Source organism: Neopelma chrysocephalum, unplaced genomic scaffold (genome assembly GCF_003984885.1).
Source record: "Neopelma chrysocephalum unplaced genomic scaffold, ASM398488v2 Primary Assembly neopelma1_24, whole genome shotgun sequence".
NCBI lineage: Eukaryota > Metazoa > Chordata > Aves > Passeriformes > Pipridae > Neopelma > Neopelma chrysocephalum.
This window is the reverse complement of record NW_020897693.1, coordinates 51,522,393-51,548,193: the sequence shown is the minus strand read 5'-3', so window position 1 is coordinate 51,548,193 and position 25,801 is coordinate 51,522,393. Positions and strand designations below refer to the sequence as shown.

At 43.2% G+C, this 25,801-nt stretch overlaps 1 protein-coding gene across 5 annotated transcripts in view; it reads left to right on the top strand.

Annotated features, from left to right (window-relative positions):
• Positions 1-19,479, top strand: part of SYT16 (synaptotagmin 16) — a 105,911-nt gene extending 86,432 nt beyond the window's left edge. For all 5 annotated transcript variants that reach the window (XM_027674194.1, XM_027674193.1, XM_027674191.1 and 2 more), the window contains 3 exons: positions 2,632-3,075; positions 4,152-4,341; positions 16,619-19,479. In XM_027674194.1, the coding sequence (XP_027529995.1) occupies positions 2,632-3,075; positions 4,152-4,341; positions 16,619-16,932 (948 nt within the window). In that variant the 3' untranslated portion in view covers positions 16,933-19,479. The remainder of the gene's footprint in view (positions 1-2,631; positions 3,076-4,151; positions 4,342-16,618) is intronic.
• Positions 19,480-25,801: the final 6,322 nt, after the last annotated feature.

Here is a 25,801-nt window from a genome sequence, read left to right as displayed (position 1 = left end):
TGTGCATTAATGAAAGACTTTTTATTGCAGGAACTAAATGTTCTGACATGCCAGAAATGTCCAAGTGCTATTATGCTCCACTCAAAAGACCTCTCTTTAGAGATGGAAATGGTAATTTTATGCCCCTGCAGTGGAACCACAAGTACCATTTCAATCCTTATCCATGATTAGCTGCTCTTTCAGGTTTCTCTGGCAGAAATGGACTTATTTTACTTAGTGAAGTGGATATTGGCTGTCCTGAATGACCAGGTTAGACATGCAGTATCAATCAGTATATTTGGCTTGACTTCACAACAACTGTGCTGGGCAGAGGGAAAGAAATTCAGATGAAATATCTGAACCCCAATCATTCCTTGGATTCCAATTTAAGTGTCTGTATAATCAATACGTTCACAATGCACTTGTAGCCCAGCTGAGCTTCAAGAGCTGAGGGGAGTTCTGTCAATGACTTCCACGGAAGGGAGATTACTGTGTGTGAAGCAAACCTGTACAGGGGTGAGTCCTGGATAGCACAGAAAGGGCCACCCTGTGAGGTCTCTAAAGCTTGGTTGCCCATGGAAAGGTTACTGCCACAGAGTGTGGCATTTCTCTTTCCCTCTCTGCCTCCAGTTCATGCAGTTTTCTCTGCGGTGGATGTGACTGCAGCTCCAGTAGCACAATTTGACATTTCCTGAAATCCAAATCCTTTCTAGCTGTTCAGTCAAAAACCAGATCTCTGACCTTCAGTCTGCCCTACACGCTGCCAGAAGGTGAGATACTTAGCCCTGCTGGGATGGGAAATTGCCTCTTGGATCTTCGTACCTGTGGGTTTATGATGGTGCCCAGGAGTTCACCTTCTCCAGCTCGGGCATGTGGATGAAAGCAAAGTTATGCTGCAAGCACAGTTGTCTCCAAACCTTAGCAGCAGCCCTTGGATGTGCTTTGATTCCATCTCCTCAGTAGCAAATGCACAGATAAAAGTGTGGAGGGATGAAAATGTGGAGGGAAATATGAGTCAAGCACAATCCCATTACGTTTCCTTCTTAAATATTATTTCATCAACCAGACAGAAATAGCTTGACAGCTACACAGAGCAGCACTTAACTTTTGCATAACACCACGCTCTCTCCAGGCAACCTGGCCTACCTTGCATTTTTGTTTTTTGCAGCCTGCTGTTCATACAGAAAGGTATTTTTGTGGCCAACCAAGTCATTTCAGGTGTTGCCCAAGTGGTGTTTTTTCTCCCTTTGACATTACTTCTGCAAGACGTCTGACAGCAGGTCTCCAGCCTCAATCTGCACTCTTGAACTTTTGTGTTCACATGAACAAGTCTTAAACACCTCTGAAAATATGGAAAGCTGGAGCTTTGCACATCATGGCAGATTAATCTGAGCACTAGGAAGGTAGATTGGCAGGAAGTAAACACAAATTTTGATGTTTATCCGAGGCCTTGTTTGAGACACATACCACCCTAGACACTTCTGAAGAGAATTACATCAGACATCCCGAGGCCCATCATCTGTTCTCTGAACAATAAGATTCCTGTGTTGAAAAGAAGTGTTACTTGAAATGCAAAAGAAGAGAAATGTTTGAGGAGGAGGGTGACTCAGATGCTGGTGACAGGCCTTAATTCACCTTCTGGCTATTAACTGAAAATCTTTCCCTAGTACAGTGTATACTCATGTTTAAATACAAATCATTGATCACTATAGCAACCCCTTTATCACATGAAGCACATTCTAGCTCTGAGATAAAAAAGCACTTTTGAACAGAAATGCACACGCCCACTCAGCAAAAGGTAAGGTGAGCATCCATGTTTTTATCTTGTTTTATCAAGATGATTTTTGTTTTAAAAGTAGGTAAAAGATTGTGTGTGGATTGGTCTGCACATGTTGTGCTTGTTTATTTTGAATTTTTATTCTGAATGTATTAGTATCCAAACAGAACAGAAGGAACAGATGCTTCTCTTGGGAGATTTAAAAAGGGTATAAAGAGTCAGTATGTATTTAATCAGACTGTTTTTCTCCATTTTCATTGCTTTAGCTGTAGGAAAAGTATTGAAATATAGGGAAGCATCTAGAAATGGAATTTCAATTTTGTAAGAAATTCCGATATGGTGATTTCCTCTTCCATCAAACTGAACCACAGTGCTTAATTTTTTTAATTTATAGCAGAACAAAATATTAAAAAAGTTAGCAGGTTTGGCTGAATTGTTTGATTTTGCTAATGCAAAAAATATGTCTTGAAAAAAATTCCAATGTATGTTCAAAGTAAAAGGTTAAGTTGGTCAAAATATTTTGTCAATGCCTCAAAATTGACGTGAATGAAATGTAAAAAAAACTTTGTTGAGTTTTTCCCTATGAGGAATGTTTTCCAAATGAACTGTCTCCTGCAAAACATTTAGATATTGATGAAACTTTTTGTTGGAAATGTTTCAACAAGTGCTATTGCTTACTAGAGTGTATGGGGAATATTACACAAATTCAGGCAACTAACAATCATTGCCCTTTCAAGAAACAGTGAGGTCTTTATTTCGCACAGCAGCTGCCTACACTTGCAGGCATAAGGCAGAACAATCTTTTTTAAATGGAATTCAGATCACAGAGACAGTCGAACTCCAGTGGAGGTGTTATTTCTTCCTTCTCTTTGCAGGAACATAACGAAGTGAACAGTGTACCAGCTCATCATGGTGGTCATGAGCCCATCTGCAAATGTGGTGATCTAGATGTCATCTTCAGCTATAAACCCTCAAGTCAAAAGCTGGTGGTTACTGTCTTGGAGGCCAGGGATATCCCAGACAAAGACCGCAGCGGTGTGAACACCTGGCAAGTGCACACAGTTCTGATGCCAGGCAAGAAACAGAGGGGTAAAACGAGTGTTCAGAGAGGACCCATCCCCGTCTTCAAGGACAAAATTGCCTTCAGTAAGCTGGAACCACACGAGTTAAGCAGCCACGCCGTTCGCTTCCGCCTCTACGCGGTGCACAAGATGATTGGAGAGAAGATGATGGGAGAGCAACTGTTCTACCTGAGCAACATCAGCCAGGAAGAGGAAGTGAAGGTGACACTGGTCTTGGAGCCCAGAAGTAACCTGAGTGTAAGTTTGATGAAAGACATATGGGATCCATAAAATTGTTTGTCTGGTGAGCGGGGACCAGCCTTACCTGACGTCTTTCATTCAGAGGTGTTGGCATGTGAGTGGTGGACCTGTCCTGCTGTCACTTAAAAAGTTATCAGTAAGGGGAAGCACAGGATATTTGTTCCCTATGCAAAGCTGTGCTTTATTAACAACAGCTCAGCTAGCAAACTGACACCAAACCATGTGGATGTACTACATCTACACGAATCATCACATGCTGTGCCATTCAGAAATAGTAGGTTGATCCAGGAACCACCAAGGCTAATTATGTCTTAATTTCAATAAGGACAGTGATTCTTGTGCACCATTGTGTTGGTGGACCTGTACTACTGCCAGTGCAGGAGCTACCTCATTTGGCCCTAGCTACTAGCTGGTATATCTCCACATGGTGCAGCTCCCATGTTGCCAGAAATGCTTAATAATGTTCCTTTACGTGACAGATGGAATTGGAGAGGTGGGTCACGGGAAGAGGAACTGGCTGTGCTGCTTCCTAATTTTCCAAGCACATCACAGTTGTATCCAGCTCTGGCTATGCCAATCGATTTGTGTAGATGAGCTCTGTCATGATTCATTGTCTACAAAAAGCTCAGTGAGAGGCTGTGCACACAAAATGAATAAAACATCGAACTCCAGGTGAAGAGGGAATAGAGAGAGCATTGTGGGAGCAAGGAAAGAAAGTAAGAAAATGCACAGTACATGACCAAAAAACCCCAAACTGCAAACTGTATTCCATCCAAAAGCCATTATCAAGGAGATTGACTGAGCATTAATGTAGTAGGATGTTTGGTTATCTCAGAGGCTTTGATTTACAGTAGTGATAACACATTATGCAGAGTTCCTCATCTTTAAAGAGAAAGTTCAGAGATGTGTTTTTGTAAAAGTGACGCTCTGATTCTCCTGGTGCCCCAGCATAATTAATTCTTAGTTATTGTAATTTCTTAAGAGAGCTGTTATCAAATGAGGCTAGAAGATATAAATTGGGGGAGGGTGGTGGTGAATGTCCTGATGATTCTCTCGGTGCTCTTTCCCTGCAGAGTGCAGATTCTCAGCTTAGTCTGTCAGCAATCTCTCACAGTGATAGCGCTTCTTCAACACAGTCCCTGTCGCATGGAGGGGTGCCAGAGCTGCTCGTGGGATTGTCATACAATGCCACTACGGGGAGGCTGTCGGTGGAGATGATCAAAGGCAGTCATTTCCGAAACCTCGCAATTAATAGGCCACCTGGTAAGTACTCTCACTGCTGTTAAATAACACCATTGAGTCAAAATTTGCTTTTTATTTTCTTCCTCGACATATTCAATTATGCCTTTTCTGAGCCGGGTTTCCTTGCAGAGTACCTGATGGAAAATTAAAAGCCTTTATTTCAGATGCGTGTGTTGGTAAATGTTACAGGGTAATTGGAGGCAATCATATGAAGACACAGCTGATGGGATGGTAATACCTGAATGTCTGTTTTATTGTATATACCTTTACAACATCTGATTAAGGCAAAAGTGTCATTATACCCAAAGCACAAGGTAATTCTCAGCAGATCCATAAAAATAAAGAAGCACTTTCCAAGTGTTTATATGTTACCATGTGACCCACAGGGGCCCTGCCTCGTGCCATTAAGTGTTTCCCAGGGCTATGCTTTGTTTAGTCCCCTTGCTGTGCTGCTGAGTGCTGGGTGACCTGGTGCTTTGGGCCCTTTGGGGATCCTCCTGCTGTGAATTCTCTGCTGCTGCACAAGAAAATCTTCTGCAGAAGGAAAATTGGAAAGTTGTCACATCAGGGTCACAATAGTTGAGTTCCTTTCCTCCAGTCCTACAGGAAAAAATGGAAATTGCCTTACAGTAGGTTTGGTTAGTGCCTGAGCTGTCATTAGTCCTTGAGATGGATAGTGCTGCTGTCCGTGATATAGATGGAGTCACAAAGCCATAGCACCTGGTCTTATCTGCTTTGCTGCTGGGATGCCTCATTCAGGGGTTGAATGGCAGCACTGTATTCATCCTGTGTTGTCCTTTTGCCTCCTGTCTGACACCAGCAACTGATGGCAATGTGAAATAATGTGTGTTTTTTGTTTGTCTGTTGGTGTGTTTGCTTTTCATGATGTTTGCCTACTTGTCAAAGATAATAACCTTTGACAGTTCCTTGCCTTCACTGGATTTGACATAGTATCTGTAGCTGCAAAATGCTAAAATTTCTTTTGCAAGATAGTCTGCTCTTTGGCCCAGATCTAGCAAAATATTTATGTAATATTTCAGTGTATGGATATGAAAACTCAAGTTTCTACTAAACTATACTGGAGTATATTACAAAAATAATCTGTGTCATCAGTTAATCCCTCGAGAACTAAGGGCAAGCCTGTGCAACCGTAAAACACCTGACCCCAGTCTGTGTAGTCCTAGCTCATCTTTTATTATCTGTAGCAACACAGGTCTCTATGTGAGTTACTTAAAGGCATGTTCTTGTTAACATTTACATGTTTTATTAAAAGGTTTCAGTCTGGGACCTTTTTTTAGTGATTTAAAGCACAGGTAGACTGAGACAAGCACCTTACTATATGCTCTAACAGGCAAGCTTTCCGGTGTTTACATATGCTGCAGTGTAGATACATCCTAAAGTTTTACTCTTGGAAATGAAATTAAAGTAGTCCCAGTATAGGTCCAAATAAATTTGCTGCATTTTTTTGTGGCATGTTTTCATGTATCTACCCGTGGTATTGGGGTTTTGTCTCTTAGCTGCCCAGAGAGGTGGATTATGCAGCACTTCTGTTCTTAAATCAGGCCCTGTACAAATTGTCTTTTATCTGGCTGGGTCAGGCATATGTGATGCCCACTTTTTTCCCATAAATGAAACATCTTTACTGCATATAAATAATTGCTTTTTACCCTACTATGTGCAATATAATGACCAAATTACTGACATTTTTTTGGTTTCCTTCTAATAAATGTCTTTCATGGTACATGGTTGCTATAAGCTGAGCAGCTCTGTAACTCATTGTCTCTGAATGCTGGGGAGCTGTGTCTGTCCTGGGCCTCTGGTGGGGTGGGGTTTGGCAGATTAGCCATGAGTGCACACGTTATCTTTCAGCATGGGAAATTTTATCTACCTTGATCAGATGTCTCATCCAGCTTTATGGCAGTGGGTGCACAAGAGTGCAGTAGCTTGGTTGGCAGCATCTTTAAACCTGAGAAACATTTTGTGTTTGTTGATGACAAAAGAACGGGAGCAGGATATGGGCAAAGGAGGTATTCCTTGAGAGACTTTTTATTTTAAATTCTGAGTGAATTTTCCATTTCTATGTTTGTAGGGCTTCAGATAAATCTAATTTAATTTGTTTGATAAGATGGCCAAAGTCTTCTGTCAACCAAACTAACAGTCCATACATAGTTTCATAGCAGTTCTTTCTATGTTAAGACTATTTCTAGTTGTTTCTTCACATCCTTTCTGTATCCAAAAGAACTTAAACAAAAAGAACTTTAACATTGTCAGACCAGTGTCTCTCAGTGCTAGATCAGCTTTTAGGTGAAACACAGAGATCCATAAATTATTATAGGCAAATTCTGAACCTATCACAATCTGCTTCTTTTATTCCAAGTCGCATTGTTGCTTCTGCTTTCTGAACTGTTCTTCTGTGCCTACAAAGTTCCCAGCGGTGTGGTGAGAAAAGGAAAACCCAGCGAAGCAGAAACTGAAGGAAATTAAAAAGAAGGAAGAAAACCAGCAGTTGTCTCAGATGCTGGAGGAGCATTTCACTGATAACTCCTCAGGCACTGCAAGGGAGTGCTGTGAGGTCCGATCGTTACTGTCTGAAACATGCTGGTGGCTGAATGAGATGCTCAATAAGTCCTTCAAGAGGTGAACACTAAAGCTGGTATCCCGCTTTCTGGAGGGTGAGGAAAGAGCCCTTGTGTTTTCTTAAATAGGTCCTATTTGTGGTTCTGTTGTTTGAGACTCAGAGGGAGTGATTTCTTTAAAGTATCATGGAAATTTCAGATATAATAGTGCTTTGGGGCACTTAAATACCAAGCCCAAACTGCTATTCAGGGCAGCCATTTATGGTAAGACCAGGAGAAGGCAATGGACAGAATCCATCTCTATTCCCAGCCCTGCAGGCTCAGATCCTACACAAGACCCATATGTAGCCCTGTTGCAGCCCAGTGGCTTTAGTACTGGCTGCTGCTGCCAGCTGCATCTGTGGGGAATGGCAGAAGAGTCTTGAACAACAGCAAAGTCTCCAGCTGTGCTTTTTGCCCACCTTGATCCTCTTCTCTGCCACCTGTACTCTTATAGCATGCATGCTTCCTTCTTGGCATCCTTGCACAGGGATTTCACTGTGAGTAGAAGGAACTGGATTGGGGCATCGGTGATTTTAGGTGTTGAAGACTGCAAAGGCTGAAAAAGTTGGTTTTCTGGAGAAGAAAAGGAGGATGGTGCATGTTTCAGTTTTTCCTGGGCACATCATCTCCTTCACCTTTAAACTGAGTCAGGTAAATATCAAAGTCATGGGTGCTTACATGAGTCATAACCAGGTTAGAAAACAGCTGGACATCTTACAGAAACTTAAATCTGTGTCTTCGGGTCACATTTGTGTGATTTAAGGGTGGTTTGGGCAAGGATAAGTGTCCAGGTGTTGTTCTGGGTAACATGCTGAGTTATAGGCCTAAGCCTACAATCCCTGATCACGTAAATAGATCCATTATAACTCAGGCACTTAAGAGCACTCAAGAGTATGGCTGCAGCATCAGACCGTAAATTATCTGTGTGCCAAAAAGCCTCATGCAGAAAAGCATCTACAGTTTTGTCAGATGTGGACACTGTTGGTATTTTAGTGCTAATGGCTTGTGTGTTGTGCACCTCATTCTATTTGGTTCTTGTAAAAAAAACATTAACCTGTGCTAGTATTTTGTAGGAGTTCATATTTTGTTCTGTAGTCTTGTATTTTCTTAGAACAAAACGCAGCGTGTTCATTTAAAGGGTGTTTATGATAACAAAATGTAACAAGAGAAGCCTACACCACTGTCAGAAACATCTTTAAAAATTTATAACCAGTTACATACTATGAGCATGGTAGTAATACCTTGGGATCACAGTGATGGAACAGGAATCATTTGAACTAGTCAGCGCATAAACACAAAACAGAGAAATGTCTGCCCATGTGATGTTAAACCTTCATCTGCTGCTCTGCTGGGTGCAGCTCTCTCTCCTCTAATCCAGCCTTCCTTCTTTTCCCTTCTGCATTTCTTTTGGGGTTTATGTCTGCGTGTAACGCAATTTGAGAAGAACTATTGTAAAGTTATTCCCCCGCCTAAGAAAAGTCCTCCAAGGTTTTCAGCAGCTGCAGAATTAATCACACATTATAATTACATCCGTACATGATCATTATTATACCAGCAGCATATTAACCCCATTAAACAAATACAATAGCATTAATGCTGGAAAAGACAGGAGGGAGAGAGCAAGCTATCAGGATTTCTATTGGTAACAGGAGAAAGTTCTTCTTGAATTAAAGACTTTTCTGAAAACAAACATTTACCTGAGCCACAGGTAACAATATCCAGGAAACACAGAAATTGCTCCCACAGAAAATTTAGGATCCTTACATTAGGATCTGCATTGCTCTGGTATCAGGGTGCTTGAAAACCATTAGCGGATTTTATTTTATCAGATTATTTGTGAGGGAAGTAAAGTTATTAACCGTGTTACATTCCTGGAGAACTAAGGCACAGGTTAATTCCTTTAATTACTCCAAATCAGACCAAGAAGCTGAGTAAAAAAATTAACTTTTAACCTGCATATCTTGCTCTGAACAGGGAACTTGCTTGAGCTCCTAAAGCTTTGTGATTCATGCTTCCATGTCATTGGTAACAGAAGGGGGACCTTGCCAGGGCAAGATGGGGTGGATTCAGTCCTCCAGAGAGCTTGGTTAACAGAGCTGGAATTTTCTGGGAAGCTTCTTGCTGCCAAGTGCTTGCCAGTCAGTCACAGTAAAATTGTAGGAAAGTCACCTCTCCTTCTGCACCTTCTTTTTGCCCATCCTTGAACAGCTAAAATAAGCTTACAGTAAGAACAGCTGAGAAAGCTTTGTTCTGGGTGAGAAAGATGAGGCCAGATGCAAGTAGCCCCAGAAGGATGTCTTAGTAATGAGCAGCCAGGCAGTGAGGCAGAAGATGAAGTGTGGATGAATGTAAAGCATTGCATGGGAGCACATGTGGAATTCAAACTTAATCTGGATGGACTCAATATTTCACTTGGGAGTGAAATATTAGTCTTATAGTAAATAGCTCTAGGAAAATGTCAATTCAAGGATCAGCAACAGTAGTGAAAAAAACCCAAAACAAATGTGGACAAAATGAAAAATTGATATTTGATTATAAATACACAGTCAGTGGTCTGATGAATACTGTGTACAGTTCTGGCTCCCTCTGTTTAAATAGAATATGGCAGAACTGAACAGATGTGGTGAGGAGTGTTGGAGACAATCAGGGGTATGGGAACAGCTTCCAACGAGCTGTAGCTGAATAGACTGTGCCTCCTACGATGTTACAACAAAGGGAGATGGGGGAAGATTTCACAGAGGTCTACAAGTGTCATTGAGAAAGTGAATTGACAACACTTACTCATTGTCTTCTCCTGATACAAAACCAAAGGATCATAAAAGGAAGCGAGGAGGTAGTGGGTTCTGAAGAGGAGACAGCTCTTCACCTACGCTTTTGAATTCCTCACTACAGAACGTCATGGATGGTAGAAATCTACTTGAGTTCTGTGCAACACAGGAGAAGTTCTCAAAGTTCCACAGAGGATCACTAAATACAAAGACACTGCCTCTGAGTGAAGAAGTTCTTGAGTCACAAATTGCTGGATACTGGGAGAGTATTTGGCAGGGAACTGGCATATGCCGTATTTTTATAGCTTTACTAAGGTGTGTGATACTGGGGTACTGTTGGCTGGATGAACTGGCTGGGCACAGCTCTTCCCACCACATGTGAGACCTGATAAGGCTTAGAAAGACAAGTGTCAGAACAATGGACTTCCAAGGAGCAATTGTGAGATTTTGGGGGGGGATATTCTATGATAATTAGACATCCAGGGATAGCACATGGTTATCCAGTAATGTTTTCAATAGCTTTATATTTATAAAAGGTATATGAAAAGTATGATCTATGTTACAGGGCATAAAAATGAAGATATTTCTGAATCAAAGGAGTGCATTTGAAGTGGATGTACGGTGGTGCTCTCCCACTCCCATCGCTGTAAACAAGAAAAAGAAACATTTTTCTCCCCTATTAAAACAAGCAGAAGAAAAAGCCATTGCTACCGGAGTAGAACTCTCCTCATTGCAAGTTTCAGCTGGAGCTGAATGTTTAGTGCAAATCTGCAGCGACTGTACAGAGCAGTGTTTGCAGGAGATCTGATGACAGGATGTGTAATAAAGCCATGCTGTGGGCACCGCTGCTGGAGGTGACAAAAGCCAGGCTTAAGCATCCTTACATCATGCCCCTACCGTTGCTGTTGCTGAGGTGTGTAACCATCCTTCCTGATAAGCTCTCTCTTAGAGTTCTCCATCTCCTCTCTGAGGCAGCAGCAATGCATAAATGTGGAAAGTTTTGAAATACCCTTGTTAGAGGAGAGTCACCTTGTGCATCTGGAGAGATGTTTGTGTTCTCTTTTAGCTGGGTCAGCCTGGACTAAAGCTGCACCTCCTCAGGGCTGGGCAGTGCAGGCAGATGGTAAGATGGCTCTGTAGCCTAACACATGTCCCAGGTGAGGGCTGGTACTGTAAAATGGGGTGGACATGGGGTGTTGAGGCAGCAGAGAAGAATCACAGAGGAACTGAGCTCCAAGGGGGAGGATATTGAGGTGCTGGAGCAGGTCCAGAGAAGAGCAACGAGGCTGGTGAAGGGACTTGAGCACAAGTCCTATGAGGAGAGGCTGAGGGAGCTGGGTCTGTTCAGCCTGGAGAAGAGGAGGCTCAGAGGAGACCGCATCACTCCCTCCAACTACCTGACAGGAGGTTGTAGCCAGGTGGGGGTTGGTCTCTTCTCCCAGGCAATTGTCAGCAAGACAAGAGGGCATGGTCTTAAGCTGTGCCAGGGGAGGTTTAGGTTAGATATTAGGAAGAAATTCTGTACAGAAAGGGTAATCAGGCATTGGAATGGGCTGCCCAGGGAAGTGGTGGATTCTCCGTCCCTGGAGGTTTTTAAGATAAGACTGGATGTGGCACTTAGTGCCATGGTCTGGTAACCACGGCAGTGTTGGATCAAGGGTTGGACTTGATGATCTCAGAGATCCCTTCCAACCCAGCTGATTCTATGATTCTGTGATTCTAAGGTGTCTCTGGAAACAGCTTTCTTTCCTGAGAGACCTGGACCTTGCTTTCAGGGAGCCCTCATCTCCTGCCCCTCTTGCATGTCACTGCTGCTGGCAATTCCTTCCCCTCAGGCCAAGAAGTGCTTCCAGGGAGCAGTGTATTCCTTTCTGCTGCATTTTAAATTTTAAATGGTCTGTTATCTGATGACTCACATGTTGTGAAGGTTGCCAGATTCCAGCCTCTCCCTTGTGTGAGAGCTGTAAGTCCCAGGAGAGGAGAGCTGAGCAGCAGAGGCTTGGTGGAATAGGGGAAGGAAAGTTGGCTTTTCAGCAACATAGTAGGCAGTTCTCAGCTCTTGTATGATTTATAGAGTAGGCCACAAGCTGCCTAAAATCCAGACTTTTACGGTGTGGGGTTGGGGTCAAAAGCTTGGGTCTAATTCTCCTCCCTGCTCTTTTACTGATCCAGCTGCAGTGAGCCCAGTTCAGAGTAATTCTGCCCCACTGCTGGTTTAATGGGGAGGTAAAGCCAGGACTAATGGTCTTCTGGGTCTCAAACTGAGACCTGGCATGGAGCTGCCATACAGAGTAGCACAGAGTTGAGCTCTGGGGCTGCTTCGCCGTGCGGTGCTGCCGTTTATTATGTAGGCTGGGAGCGTGGGCACGCCAGCTGGGGGAAATTAAGCTCCAGGCCCAAGGCTTTATTCTGCTGCGGCTGTTATTAGTCTGGATTGCAGCATGCTGACATGGTTATACTGCTTTTGGAAATGAGCTAGCTTGCCTGGAGCGCGGGTGGGAAAGTCCATGCGGCACCGTGGGGTACCCTGCAGTCCACAGACGTGAGGGGTCAGGAGTCTTTGGTTGTTTGTTTCCTTTCTAAATATAAATTCAAGCAAGGGGGTTAGATGCTTTTGTATTTGCAGTGTTTTTGCTCACAGGTCAGCTTTATTAATAATGGTAATGCTTAGGGTAAATGAAAGCAGAATGCATGCTATGGTCCCTGCTCCAAAAATGGGAATGCATAAATTAGAGCTGATTATTCCCCTGAGTTGTCATTATCAGTTAGTTCCCTGAGAAGGATCATGACAGAAATGGGTCATTAGAAGAATCGTGGATAAAGTGATTGCCTTTGCAGATGAGCTCTCAAGAGGTGTTTTATGGTTGGGGCAGTGTTGATAGAGACAGAGCAGTCTGCACAAGGAGAGATTTGCCCAGACTTCTGGAGTAAGACGATGCAGTGCTAGCCCAAAATGTGTCTGGCTCCTTGCAGCATTCCTTGATTTAGCTCTTTTCACTCCGGTATTTAAATGCAGAGGTGTTGATATTTTATGTATACGTGAACATTGTTCAATCTACTCATACCAGAGATGAAAGATGAATTTAGGGTGAAAATGATTTGCAGCAAGAACTTCTGTTCCAAAACCTGTATGGAGCCTGGTAGATGCAGTGCTAAAATTGGTCTTGGCAAAATTAGACTTCGTTCTTGAATCTTCACAGACTTTTGTGTAACCGTGGGCAAGCTGCAGTCTCAGACACTCCCAGGTATTAAGAGGTCTTGCTCTTCTTCATGTCAGTGAGATGGGTGCCCAAACAGGTGAGCACTTAGGCATTTTAAAGAATATGAGCCCTAATCTCTTATCTCCTTTTGTGCTTGACAGAGGTGGCATGAAAATAAATACTCTGAATAGTGTAGAGTGCTGAGACACCACCGTAATGAGGCCATTACTGAATCTGAGCATGTAATTAGATGGAAAATGTTTGCCTTCATAATGAATAGATGCTCTTACACATACATTCCTCAGTAAATTGTCAAGTTCATCCTTTCCGTAGTTTCACTAATTTCACTGTGTATCTGGGGATGGATTTTCTTTGGCAAAGTCAACAGGAGGGGAGAGTTTTCCATCTCAGAGGACCAGACTGGACCACAAGGAGGACTAGGAAATGTTTTCTGATGAGACACCTAAAAAGATGCTGCAAGGAGTGCAATGCGGAAAGGGCAAATTACAATCTTTAAAAGTAGTTAGTAAAGCAGAATAACAGCTCAGTCTCATATGTACCAACTCTGCAAAGCAAATTTCAAATGCTAAATATATGATCCACACCTACTCTTTTATTTCTGTTCGGGCAATCTTGATTCTTTTGCCTGGTAAAATACACTCAGCGGAATAAATTTTAGGAGAATTAGCAGCCTGATTTAGTTGTCACTTGCACTGGTTTTGTGCCTGTGCTTTCATGGGGATGAATAGGGCTCCTGATATTATCTCTACCCTGAGCACAGTCTCCTTCCAGCCTTCACGTCCCTGCCTGATCCAGACGATACGTGCAGGGTCTCCACCAACCTTGGTACTGTACAGACAGGGTCTTGGTGCAGAAGTATGTAGAAAATCTGATGTGTATTAAAGAAAAAGCCACGTTTTCTGACTTTGGTTTAAGTCGTTGTTGTACTGCTCAGTTTTATTCAAAGCCAGCTATATTACCCCACGCTTGCAAAAGCTGAGGCCTCAGTCAGGGGTGTAACATCCTAGTAAGAAACTCTTCCATTCGTAGCCTCAAGAATTAACCAGGGCATCCTGAAACAGTATCCTGTGGGGCTTTTTAGCTGTGGCACTTGCTTTAGTGTTAAAACCTAAATCATCTATAATGGCAGCACTGCCTACTAGATCACTGCTGAATTATGCCATATGCTTCTTTGACTCCTTTGGGGACTGTTCAAATGAGTGTTAGGTGTGATGAATCCCACCTGAGCTGCCAGTACTGGTGAAACTCAGAAGGAAAGATGGTATGAAGGTATACTAGGAGTGAAATCTAGACCTCAGTCCTCTCCCTGTCTTCTTTCAAGAGATACAGGCATATGTGGGTGACCTTTCCCTCAAGTAACATGGGAAGATAGTCTAAAAAAGTTCTTTATTTGCTGTTGGTTTTGTTGCACGTTGCCATGCTCAGGTGGGATAGCAGTGAGGGTGTTGTAGCAGTTCTTGGCTGCATACAGCTTCTGCACTCTGCCCATTCCCTGCCCCAGCATAGGCAGGGAAACACACCCAGGAACTGCCAAGGGGTCCAGGGGCAGGATCATTCCAGTGCTGCTCCATGCCCCAGCTCTGCCCTTCCTGTTCCCAGCTCCTACTGTGATCCCAGTCAAATGCCCTCAACTAAGCAGTTCTCAGAGGGTAGAGGGAAAAGCAATGTGACACCAAGGACATATCCAGAGAATAAAGGAAGAACTGGGCCAGGAGCAAAGAGGGGGGGTCTCATCTCTTTGAATTCTTAGGTCTCAGCACTCACCTCTCTTCCATGTCAGTAGAAGTGAGATACTTCATCTTTCTGCCTGTAAATGGGATTGGTTTGGAAAATACACTAAAATTATGTGAAAATGTGAGCTTTCAATTTGAAAGAAATAAAAATTTTAAAGTTCAAACAGGGAACTGTACTAGTTAGTTGCTTGTTTGTATTTAAAAATTAGCCTGGTGGAGATCTTTTACTATTTGGAAATCCCCTTAGCAGAAGAAGAGGATGAATACATAAAAAAAAAAATCTATAAAACCCCTTCTCACTTATCTTTATTTCCAGGGAGTTCCTTGCAGCCTAGACCAGCAGCCAGGACTTACATATGAGGAATGCTTCAGTGCATGTTGTGGTTTGTCAGTCCAAAACAAAGTGACATCTCTACAAACACTGCAAGAGTTGTGTCTGGTAGTTATCTTGCAGAGTTCCACACTGAGTTGAGGTAGAAGAGAGAGTCCTCTCTTGGGCTTTGTGCTTCTGATGGGTCTGAAGTTGTTACAGATTTCAGTCCCTCAGCACCACCAACACTGAATAGTAAGGTGGAAATCAGTCCACCTCTTAATAAAGCTTTTTTTTTTGCCTTTTTTTTTTCTTTCCAGATACCATCAGGAAATTAAATCAAAGCTCTGCTTTTCTGTGTAACAAGTAGGTCTTTGTTGGCAAGATCTAATTCATCGCCAGTGTTACTCTGGGAGCCAAGCTGGCCCCCCCCAGTTAATGACTGGGCTGAACTTTCCCCGCAGTAACTCGATAGCTGTACAGCTGTGCAGGCTCACAATTTGCTCCTTGATTGTCAGTCTCCTGACAGCTTTTTCAGTGGAACAGTTTGAGAGGAGTGGAAAGCCCTGCTTTGGAGACATAGAAGTGTTTTCACACCTGAAGTGTAATTTCACACCTTGTGTTGCTCAGTAGATAAGTGCGTAAAATAGCACATCAAACGGGAACAGAAGAGGATAGAAATGCTGTAGACAAGAGACGGAGGCTTGTTATTTATTTTCTATCTTCAGCACACTCTGAAATAATACTCACTTGCAGGAACCCAGGCAGAGATTACGAAGGGGTTAGCAGAGGACTTGTCTAGCCAAGCAATCTGTCGCTGTCACGTGCAGAGCAAGGTGAAAACTTTTACACTGAGCTGGATCTGTGGAGCATTGGGAGCTCTGAGACCACAATATTAGCAACCACATAACAGAGGTGAACTAATTAATACAGGAGGCAGCAAGAATTTAAAGAATAGATTTACAGGAACACTAAATAGGAGCATTCCTTCCTAGGCATGTTTACTCCTTGTATTGATTTAGATAGTGAATAAAATTGACCCTGAGTCCACGAAAAAAGTAATATGAGGATTTGGAAAAAACTTGAAATTGTCATGGGAGATAAATCATTCCACTGTGTATGCACGTTTCTTTTCCCTCTCTTTCAAGATCCTTTTGTTTGGTATCTCAAACAATAGGCCACAGAGGCATTCTTCCAAAAGAGAGTGGTGGAGAGACAAGGGCAGTCAAAGGAAACCCAGGTAAGAGAGCCCAAATGAAGCTTGATTGTGAGGGAGAGGAAGGGAAGATGGAAACACACCATTTGATGTGGAGAATCCATAGAGATGCTCATAGTTTTAGTTAATCATAGACAGGTTTACTAGGACTGGATACCAGATACCCTGCTCTTTCCAAGAGAGTAGGGCTGAAACACACCTCAGTTTCCTTTTCTCCACAGCTTAATATGAGAAAATCCAAGAGGTCCTTTCATCTGCTGCTTCTCATCCCATGGATTTTACCAAGGAGAGATGTCCAACCCTCATGTGTTATTCACTGCAGACAAAGCTGCTCTACTTGGAGGGGTTTTGGGTGTTTTTTGACCACTTGGGGCTTCCATTTAGTCTGTTACCTGTGCCAGATGTACTATTTCCTCTTTCATTCTGTCCTAGATACCTATGGAAAGCTCTGCCTGCGCAACTCTGTGGGTCAGGAGGTGTCTCGCTGCAAGACCTCCATCCGCCGAGGACAGCCCAACCCTGTCTACAAGGAGACCTTCATCTTCCAGGTTGCCCTCTTCCAGCTCTCTGATGTCACCCTGATGATCTCCATATACAACAGGCGCAGCATGAAACGCAAGGAGATGATCGGCTGGATTTCCATGGGTCAGAACAGCAGTGGAGAGGAGGAGCAAAGCCACTGGCAGGAAATGAAGGAATCACAGGGGACGCAGGTCTGCAGGTGGCACACGCTGCTGGAGTCCTAGTGGTTACCAGGGCAACCTGCAGATCCTGGGACAAAGGGCTGTCTTACCTTGTTCTCAGCCGGCAGAAAACAGCTATCCCGTGGCAAGCACTGTGCTCTGACAGGGCGTGTGTGCTTTAACCTGGCTGCCTGGTGTCAGCAGTCATGGGTATTAAAGGTGGCAAGGCCTGGGAAGCATGTTTAGTTCTTGTCTTTCCAGGTTGTCTTGCATTTTCTACATCCAAATAATTAACCCTGGTGAGAAGCAGTGGGAATACCTACAAAATCCTTTCCTTGGTCATTGTCTTGCTGATTTTGTCATAGGCTTAATCATCACAGGCTGATTCTGATGCTGTTTTCTTCTGGGTTAAACTCTCTCTTCTCTCCCTCCCCTTATTTATATTAATGAAGTTTGCAAATATTCTTCACACGCAGATAGCTCACAAAAAGGCTAACCTGCATGCAGATCACATCCTGTCCCTTTTATTATTGTGTTTCTAAGTCCTAGAAATAAGCATTTGATACCACTGTAGACTGGATGATATATTTTTCAGGCAGCATGAGAAAGCACTCTTGAATTCTCTGTCAACTTTAAAGTGCCTAGACATTACTACTGTTCTCCTGTACTAACAGTTGATATTAGGACTTAACACTATTGATGTTTTTAATTAGGCACCCTGTGCACTTGTTAGCCTGCATTGCCATAGGTTTGCACAAGAGATAATGAGCATCAGTTTTATATTGCATTATACAATGCATGTTTAGATGTTTACTTGAAGTTATGGCTTCTGTCATCATAAATACCAAAAAAAAGACCAGAAAAAGCTGCACATCCACCTTTGTGCCTGAATCACTCTTTTCTGCATCACTGTTTTGCCAATGTGTTAATTTGGTTTTTAGAAGTGAGGTTCATTCAGAAAAGCATTTCTGTGAGCATTACAGGGGAAGGCTTCAGATCTGTGGTTTCTCTGTGATTCAGCTGACCACTACTCAGTTTGCTGAGGGCTATCCTTTAATATCTTCTTGGGATATGACAGGGGACTGGTTTTGGCATGCTGAGCCATATAGGATGCCAGACTATGTCACCTCATCTTGGGGGCGAGCTCTCCTGCAGGCAAGGAATAGGATCCAGGGGACCCCCCAGAGGGGCTGTTGGCTCTGTTGAACTAGCACTGGAGAAAAGTATTGTGCTTCCTGCCTCTCACTGAAAGCAATGCAAGGAGCAGGCTTGCTGGATGAGGTGATGACACTTTCACGTAGTAACTTTTCAGACTATACTGTCCTTTTCCACTCTGTTCTTTTTCCCCGTCTCTGCAAGTTGAAGCCATGGAGATGATGGATAGGGGACGTGTCTCGGTCTGCTGCTTGACTAAGTGGTTGTTTTTGCAGTGCCGTGTGTGACACAAAGGAGGATGTTCATCTTCAAGTGCAGTGATGGTATGTAGGCAGTGAGGTGCTGAGATCTTCAAATGCTATCAGCTGCCCAATCTCCCATTCCCCCCGCTCTCTAGGAGAGGACTGGCATTTCTCCATTCCTGCTGATGACAGCAAGACACAGGAAATATTTTGCTAAAAAGGTTTGTCTGTACTGAGTCACTTCACGTTTTGGTTTTGTCATTTGCTGAGATCTGGCACCAAATTCTGCCTCCTACTGCACTGCAGCCATCTCTTCCTTCAATGGTGCTGTGCAAATCTAACTAATGCAAATTTTGGCACTGGCTGTTTGACCAAAATTGGGCCTCTCTGCTGGTTTGGCTCACATCCAGGCCAGCCAGGCCCTGAGGGCACTGCTGTGACACTCACAGGTTATCACTTGGTGTCATACACACAGGTTCTGTCTGTCCTCGTGAGGCAGACAGAATAATCTGCATGTAGGAGGACTTCTGGTACAGGTGATACAAGTTATTCTACAGACCCTGCTTTTGTATATTCTTATCACCTGTCTGAGCATCATTTTTTCAGGGAGACTTCTGGGTATCATATGCAGGAGGGTTCTCCTCTCCTGTCTAGATAAGCTGGCATATCTGCTTTGCACTACTGGGGCTTTCTGTCACAAAACAGGATACAATCCAAATTCAGCTCAGCAAACAAATATATTTTTGACTGCACTGCTAATGCTGCTGTATTACCAATGCAAAAAAAAAAAAAAAGAACATTTGAGTGGTAACCAGCAGAATAGATTTTTTTTTTTATCACACACTTTTCTTCTGGGAAAAAAAAGTAGAGGAAACAGCCCAATTCAAAAGGTACATTTGCTGATTCCAGTTGCTTTGCAATCTCGGCATCTTTTTTCCCCTGAACTGCAAAAAATGTATATACAAGTGTTTATAATTAATTTTATTACCTGGAATGTGAATACATGATAAACTTACTGAGATTTTCTCCATAACTTCTTGAACCTGCGAAGTGTTGCTTATGCTTCATGATTAGCTAAGGGAAAAGTGTAAGTTGATAATGTGTTTCAGCAGTGAACTGGAGATAACCCAGATTTATAACAGTATGATTAAAAAAAAACTATTGAAAAAGATCATTTTAAAAAGCAATGTAATAAACTGGTTTTGGACTTCCATGCTGTTTTCACAGTAAGATCTTTTCCAAAGATACAGCATTATGGGAATTGAATTTTAATATATAATTTCAGTGTAGAGTATTGGGAGTCAGAGGAAAGCAAGAGAAAACAGCTTACTTAGAGTACGTTAATATCTGAGCATATGTTAAAACTTTGTTGTCCAAGGGAAGCAGGTTGCTGCATTCTTGCTGCAATCTTTTGGCCTCATATTTTACCAGAAAATTTTGGAGTGGGGGCAAAAAGGGATGCAGCAAATGGACCATTGGGGTTTTGGAGCTACTGCCAAAACTGTTGGCATATCCATACCTTGAGCAGTGCATTTGTGGGGTTCATTATGTTCCTACTAAAGCAGTGGAGGAATTTTTTGAATCTTGGGATGAACAAGGTGCTGGGGGTGCTTGTGCTTGCTAGTTGTGTTTTGAGATTTTTGCTGCCTTCGTGGTTTATTTTTCTTTTCGGTGTTGACTGTCTGTGAAACGAAGGATTTGTACCAGCCCTGGCATATTCCAAAGCTCCTCTAATTCTTCCCATTGACAGATTGAATTAGTCATTGCTAATATTGATACAGGCTTGGCTTGTGCTCCTGGTCTTTCTTATGTAAATACCATTGCCCTTTCAGTCAGTGTTTTAACCCCTTGTTTCCTTTGGAAGTGGGACAAGACTGAATTTGCAGAAAGGTTTCCATTCCTTGGGAAGTTTGACTCTCCCTTGGCTCACAGTTGGTGATGGTTGGTAGGCTGGGTCCTGTGCTTCACTGGCCTTCCTCCATGTGGCTGGTGCTTCCTCTCTGCTTCTCTGGTGTTCCAAGGGGGGGAGAGGATCTGTGGGAAGTTCAAGGATCAGGATCGGAAAATACAAAAAACTGAAAACCCGCAAAACCATTGTGTGGGAAGGAATTAACCACACTGGCATAGGCCCAGAAGAATATTGTGGGCAAGTGCCCTGCATACAGCTCTGTATCTTGAACAGCATCGTTCAGCTGGTTGCAGTCTGTTCCTTCCTTGGTCTCTCTCCAGCCAGCTGGAGCTATCCTGCTCTGTCCTGCTAAGCTCTGCTGTTGTTTTATCTTCTGGTTTTAATGTGTATCGACAACTGAACAGAATGATCTCACCATGTTTATATTCCCCATAATGTGATCTTCAGCTGATGCCCACAGAAATGAGTACCTCTTTTAGCCCACTGAGCTGCAGTGCTGGCTCCCTGAAGTGTCCATTTGCAAAGGCTTTATCTGGATGGTCTTCTGCATCCTTTGATTTGTTTGGGTTTCCTTTTTACCAGTGTCTTTAATTAGCTGGACCCTGCTGTGGCCTGCTCATTCCTGTCGCTCTGCCTTGCCTGCGCTTCCCTTCGGAGGTAATGTGGGTTGTGTGGCTCCTGGGGTACATGGACAATACTCAGATATATTTTTAGCGGCTGCAGATCCTGAGGAGTTGTTTGGTGCTTTACACAGTCGACTGATCTTCAGTCATGAATGTCTTTAGATGTTCCTGGATGCACAGAACCAAAAGCTGCCAGCTGCTATTGATCATTTTTCCAGCATAAAGCCGGAGGTGGCAGCTTGGCAGAGGAGCAGGCGTTTCCTCTGGTGGCAGTTCGTTTTCCCCTTCAGTTGGAGCTGGCGATGACCTTGGAGCTGGCGTGCCTGCAGAGCTTGCTTTCCGCTCCCATATTTATCATCGTCTTTAATCTGTATGATCACAGCACTTCATCTCTCTGCCTCTCAGCTGCCTTCTGCCCTTCAGCACGAAAGGTGGACAAAAAGGCTGAGCAGAGAATATGGCCTTCTCCATCACGTTATCCCCGGGCCTGAGGGAAGCTGACTCCTAGAGGGGTTGTCTTGAAGTCATGATGCTCATGAGCAAGACGTTGCATCCCTGCTGTCTAATCCACTTGTGGAGTTTGAAGGTCGTTAGTTGGGCTGTGATACTTTAATATTTACAAAGTAGTGGCACCCGTTCACCTCAGTGTGGACCAAGTTAATGACAGAAGAAACAACCTGTTCTGTATTTGCTTTCTTTTTTCTCATGGGCATTGTGTTCTGTGAAAGGACAACAGAGCCTGAAGGAATTAGTATGCAGGAACATCCGCTTTCCATTTAAAATGTACTGTGATGTTTGCAGCTATGGTTTGAGGGGAAAAAACAAAGCATCCAGGGTTTGTAGAAAAGCTCACACTTCGAATGAAGCACGTTTTCCCCTCAGCATGTGCTACCCCAACAAACACGTTCTCATATCCCAGGAAGCAGTGCTGGCTCTCAGCTCATCTGCTTCTGTGATACAAGCAGCCAGAAGCTGACAGATCCTAAAGCTTGGAAAGACATCCAGGATAATTTCACATAGCTGTTTTGGGTGTTTATTTGGGATCTGATGCAGATTTAACAGGATGTCATGCAAGAAATGAAAACCCCAAGCAGTGGTGGGAAGGTGGTGAGGAGGGAGGGAGGCAGGGAAGGCTCTCAGTGTGCTCATGCTGCTGTAGAGCTGGGAGTCTGCTCACTCTCTACTCCAGAAAGCAGCACAGCTGGGCTGCAGTGGCATCAAGCCTGAGCTGAAACCCAGTTTCTCTGCGTGATTCCTGAGCTCCAGATCTGCTGAAGGCATACAGCCTTTTTTTTTCAGTGCAGGGTGAGCTCGTGTCTTCCTGCAGCCTACACCGTGGGCCTGGAGAAATGAATGTGTAAGTATTTTGTCTCTCACAGCAGCCCAAGGTCATCTTTCTGGAACAGCAAACAGGCACAGAATCCAAAGAAGATCAGTCTGTCATAGGAGTAAGGTTAGCATCTGCACTTACAAATGACAAAGGCTATTAATCCTCATGCTGTAATCCCCAAGCTGTTTGCCAGCTGGCAGCAGGAAGATGTTCCTGCTCAACCCACAAGCTATCCATGTTTTTTCACCTTTATGGAGCAGATATAGGTCAATACTGTAGCCTGGATAAAGAACTTGGTAGATACCATTCATCTCTTTTGGCATTACAATCCCTCTCCTCTCCACACAAGCCATCTGTACAAATTAGATGGTAAGAGGAGAGCTGCAGGCTGGGCTCTCCCTGAGCTGCTCCCCCAAAACAGAAGGTTGAAGGTGAGATTTTTTTCCCTCCCCTCTGCTCCTGAGTTTGTCATGGGAGGATGAATTTTGAGATGTTGCTGCAGAGCTGAACAGCTTGAGAAAAGCTCTGTCACTAGACAGGTTTTGTACACAGAGCAGGGAAAACCTAATGCTTGTAGAAAGCAGAAAAAAGTCCAGTGTTGATACTTTTATGATCCTAATTTTGGAACCTGCATGGGAATTGGGTATTGCCCATCACAGGAACATAAAATCCTGAATCCTACAAGTTATCACTACTGATAAGGCAGAAGGAAGACTGCTGCTTGGCAGCAATGCAGATGGGCTGTGGTAGTCTATATGGTCTCACCAAAAACCTATATGGTCACCGTGTTACATCCAGTGAACATTAGGCAGGCTGGGGTTGGAAAAAGTTCAAGAAGAAACACAAAAACCAGATGGGAGCTGTGAAGCTCCATTTAGACCTGTTACTTGCTCATCTCTGTAGAAAATTGGAAAGCAAATTGTTGGGTTTTACTTAACAGAAGTGGTTTAACAGAAATCACAGCTGCTTGGGCAGCTGCAGGTGTGAGGAAGTTAGGATGTTTCCTCCTGGCTCTTGCATTTCCTCTGGCTGTACTGGGTGACATAAAATAAACATCAAATACTTCAGAGGTGTCTGTCCTCTGTACCATCATACCCAATGTGGGCTGATCTTATTGAGTAATAAGAGACAGAAAGCTGATATTGGCCATGGGTGAAGAACAAGGATTCAGGATCCAGACAAAAGCTAGATTCTTCCTGAGCCCCACAACCATTAATGAGTTGTGACCTCCAGGGAAGGCATTTTATTGTGCCAAATACCTCCTTTTCCCTTCATTTCTCAAACTTAGGATAACATTGCAAATTTTTCTCTTCATTAGCAACTAGGAAATAATATAATTTGCCAGCTTTCCTCATCCCTGTTGTGTCTTGTTAGCACTTTCCAGGTGCTTTTCCTTCATGCTGTCTCCATCATTGTGTTCCCCTTCCTCTCATTAATATCTACAGAGGTCTGCTCCAACACAGGTCTGTGCCTGGTAGCAATATTTTATGTTCATGGTGCTCAGGATAAAACCTATCCTCTGATCTCTTGCTGTCACTACGTGGCACCTCAAGCACAAGTTTTCCAATTAAACTGGTACCACATCTCTCCTGTATTCTTCTGCTGGCATTGCCGTGTTTTGTGTTTTGCTGGGCTGTATTCTCAGCTGTAACTTCATTGACTTTTTCCCAGCAGAGAGTTTTGTTTGTCAAGAAGAGTAAATGAGGTAATCATTCGGTAGACTTAGCATTTAAATACTGCGTGACATTTATATGTGTATATATAAAAATGTTTTTTATGGTAGAGTGCCGCGAGGCATTTGCATGAAGCACATCTCAATGTATATTTGACTGTTGATTTAAATATACTGTATATAATAAGTTATTTTTAGTGTGTATTGACTTCTTTCTATATTGGAACAATATACCACCTCTGGCAGGTTTTTGTTGTCTCGCTGTCGCAGTCACAGCTGGACATTGGCGATGCAGAGACTGAGGTGTCCCTCTCCTCTTTCCTCCATGTGCCCTGTGATGTGGGAGTGTTCCCCCCCAGCAGCTTTGTGAGTACACAGATATAACTCCTGGGGTGTGTTGCCACAGGACAGTGTTGTAAGCCTCTTACTGCATTTCCCTCCTGGAGTTTAGTAAAATAATCTGCCTTGAAGATTTTTCCTTTCTTTGCTGTCGCCTCCTAAGTACATCCCATGGGTGTGTTGTGAGCCAGCTGGTGTTCAGAGTGATTCAGCCCTCTGGATGAGGCTGCATCAGGAGTAATAGAAATCTCAGCTCCCCTTTCCCAGCCTGAGGTCACAGAATCACAGAATGGTTTGGGTTGGAAGGGGCCTTAAAGACACACTTGTTCCAAACTCCTTGCCATGGGCAGGGACACCTTCTGCTAGACCAGGTTGCTCAGAGCCCAGTCCAACCTGGCCTTGAACACTTCCATCCACAGCTTCTCTGGGCAACCAGTGCAGCCAACTCTAAAAGTATAAACAACAGGAGGACACACCATCCATTCCTACTGTTAAACAGCGAGCACTGCTGGCATTCCTCATACCAGCATCCATCATTACTCAGTATAGAGAGATGCTCCCACCAATTACAGGTCAATAAAAGCTCAAGATGATCCAGCAGCGCTTCAACAGGAACCAACAGGCTGCATGGCTGTTTCTCCTGGCACTTTGGTATCCAGCTTTCACATATTGAAAAGAGTTCCCAGAGAAAAAAATGTCTCATAGAATCACAGAATGGTTTAGGGATGGGAGGGACCTTAAGGATTATCTAGTTCCAACCTCCTGCCATGGGAAGGAGCACCTTCCACTAGACCAGGTTGCTCAAAGCCCCATCTTACCCGGCCTTGAACAATTCCATGGATGAGCATGATTGCCCAGATTCTCTGGGCAAACACAATATTTATCTATAAATTAATCACTTTAAATAATAACAATACAGAAAAATTAACAAAAAAGGCCAGGTCTCTAACTTCTGCTGTTTCAAAAGGAAGGCTTCTAGAGCTTGCATTTATTGTTGAATTATTTTTATGATAAATAAATCTATAGAGGGAGGACTGTTCATACTGTAAAGTTTATAAGAAACAAATTCATATATCCTTTTCACTTTTGTAAAGCTCAAAGATTTGCACTGAAAATTGTACCTTCAATCTAGTTAATAAACAGCTGGTATTGACTGGTAAGGCCACCAGGGTGGTTTGACTGTTGTTTCACTTGCTGGGTACGTGCTTGAAGGAGATATCTGCAGTGCAAAACTGTGACAAAAAGATGAAATATATGATGAAAAGATGTTTGGATATTCATCAGGAAGAGTGGTATGGGTTTATTCTTAGCTTTTCATGCAGCTGACAATGAAACATTTTTATTCTATTTAAGTGCTAACGTGCATGATCATACAATATATTGCCTCTTGCTAATTATATGCTGTGTTAGGAATACTAATGTCTAGATGATATCTGACTGGGGGAAGAAAACCAAAATGCATCAAACCCAGCTTCTGCAAAATTCTGGGCTGAAATTACCCCCACACACATACAGCCATCCCCACCTTAGAAACAGTCTTATTTTGTTACGGTGAACGCTGCTGTTGCAGGTTTTTATCAATAAAATAGAAGCAGATGGCTCATGTAGACATGCAAAACTGATGTATCTTCCTTTTTGTTCCCATCGTGGCAGAACGGAGTG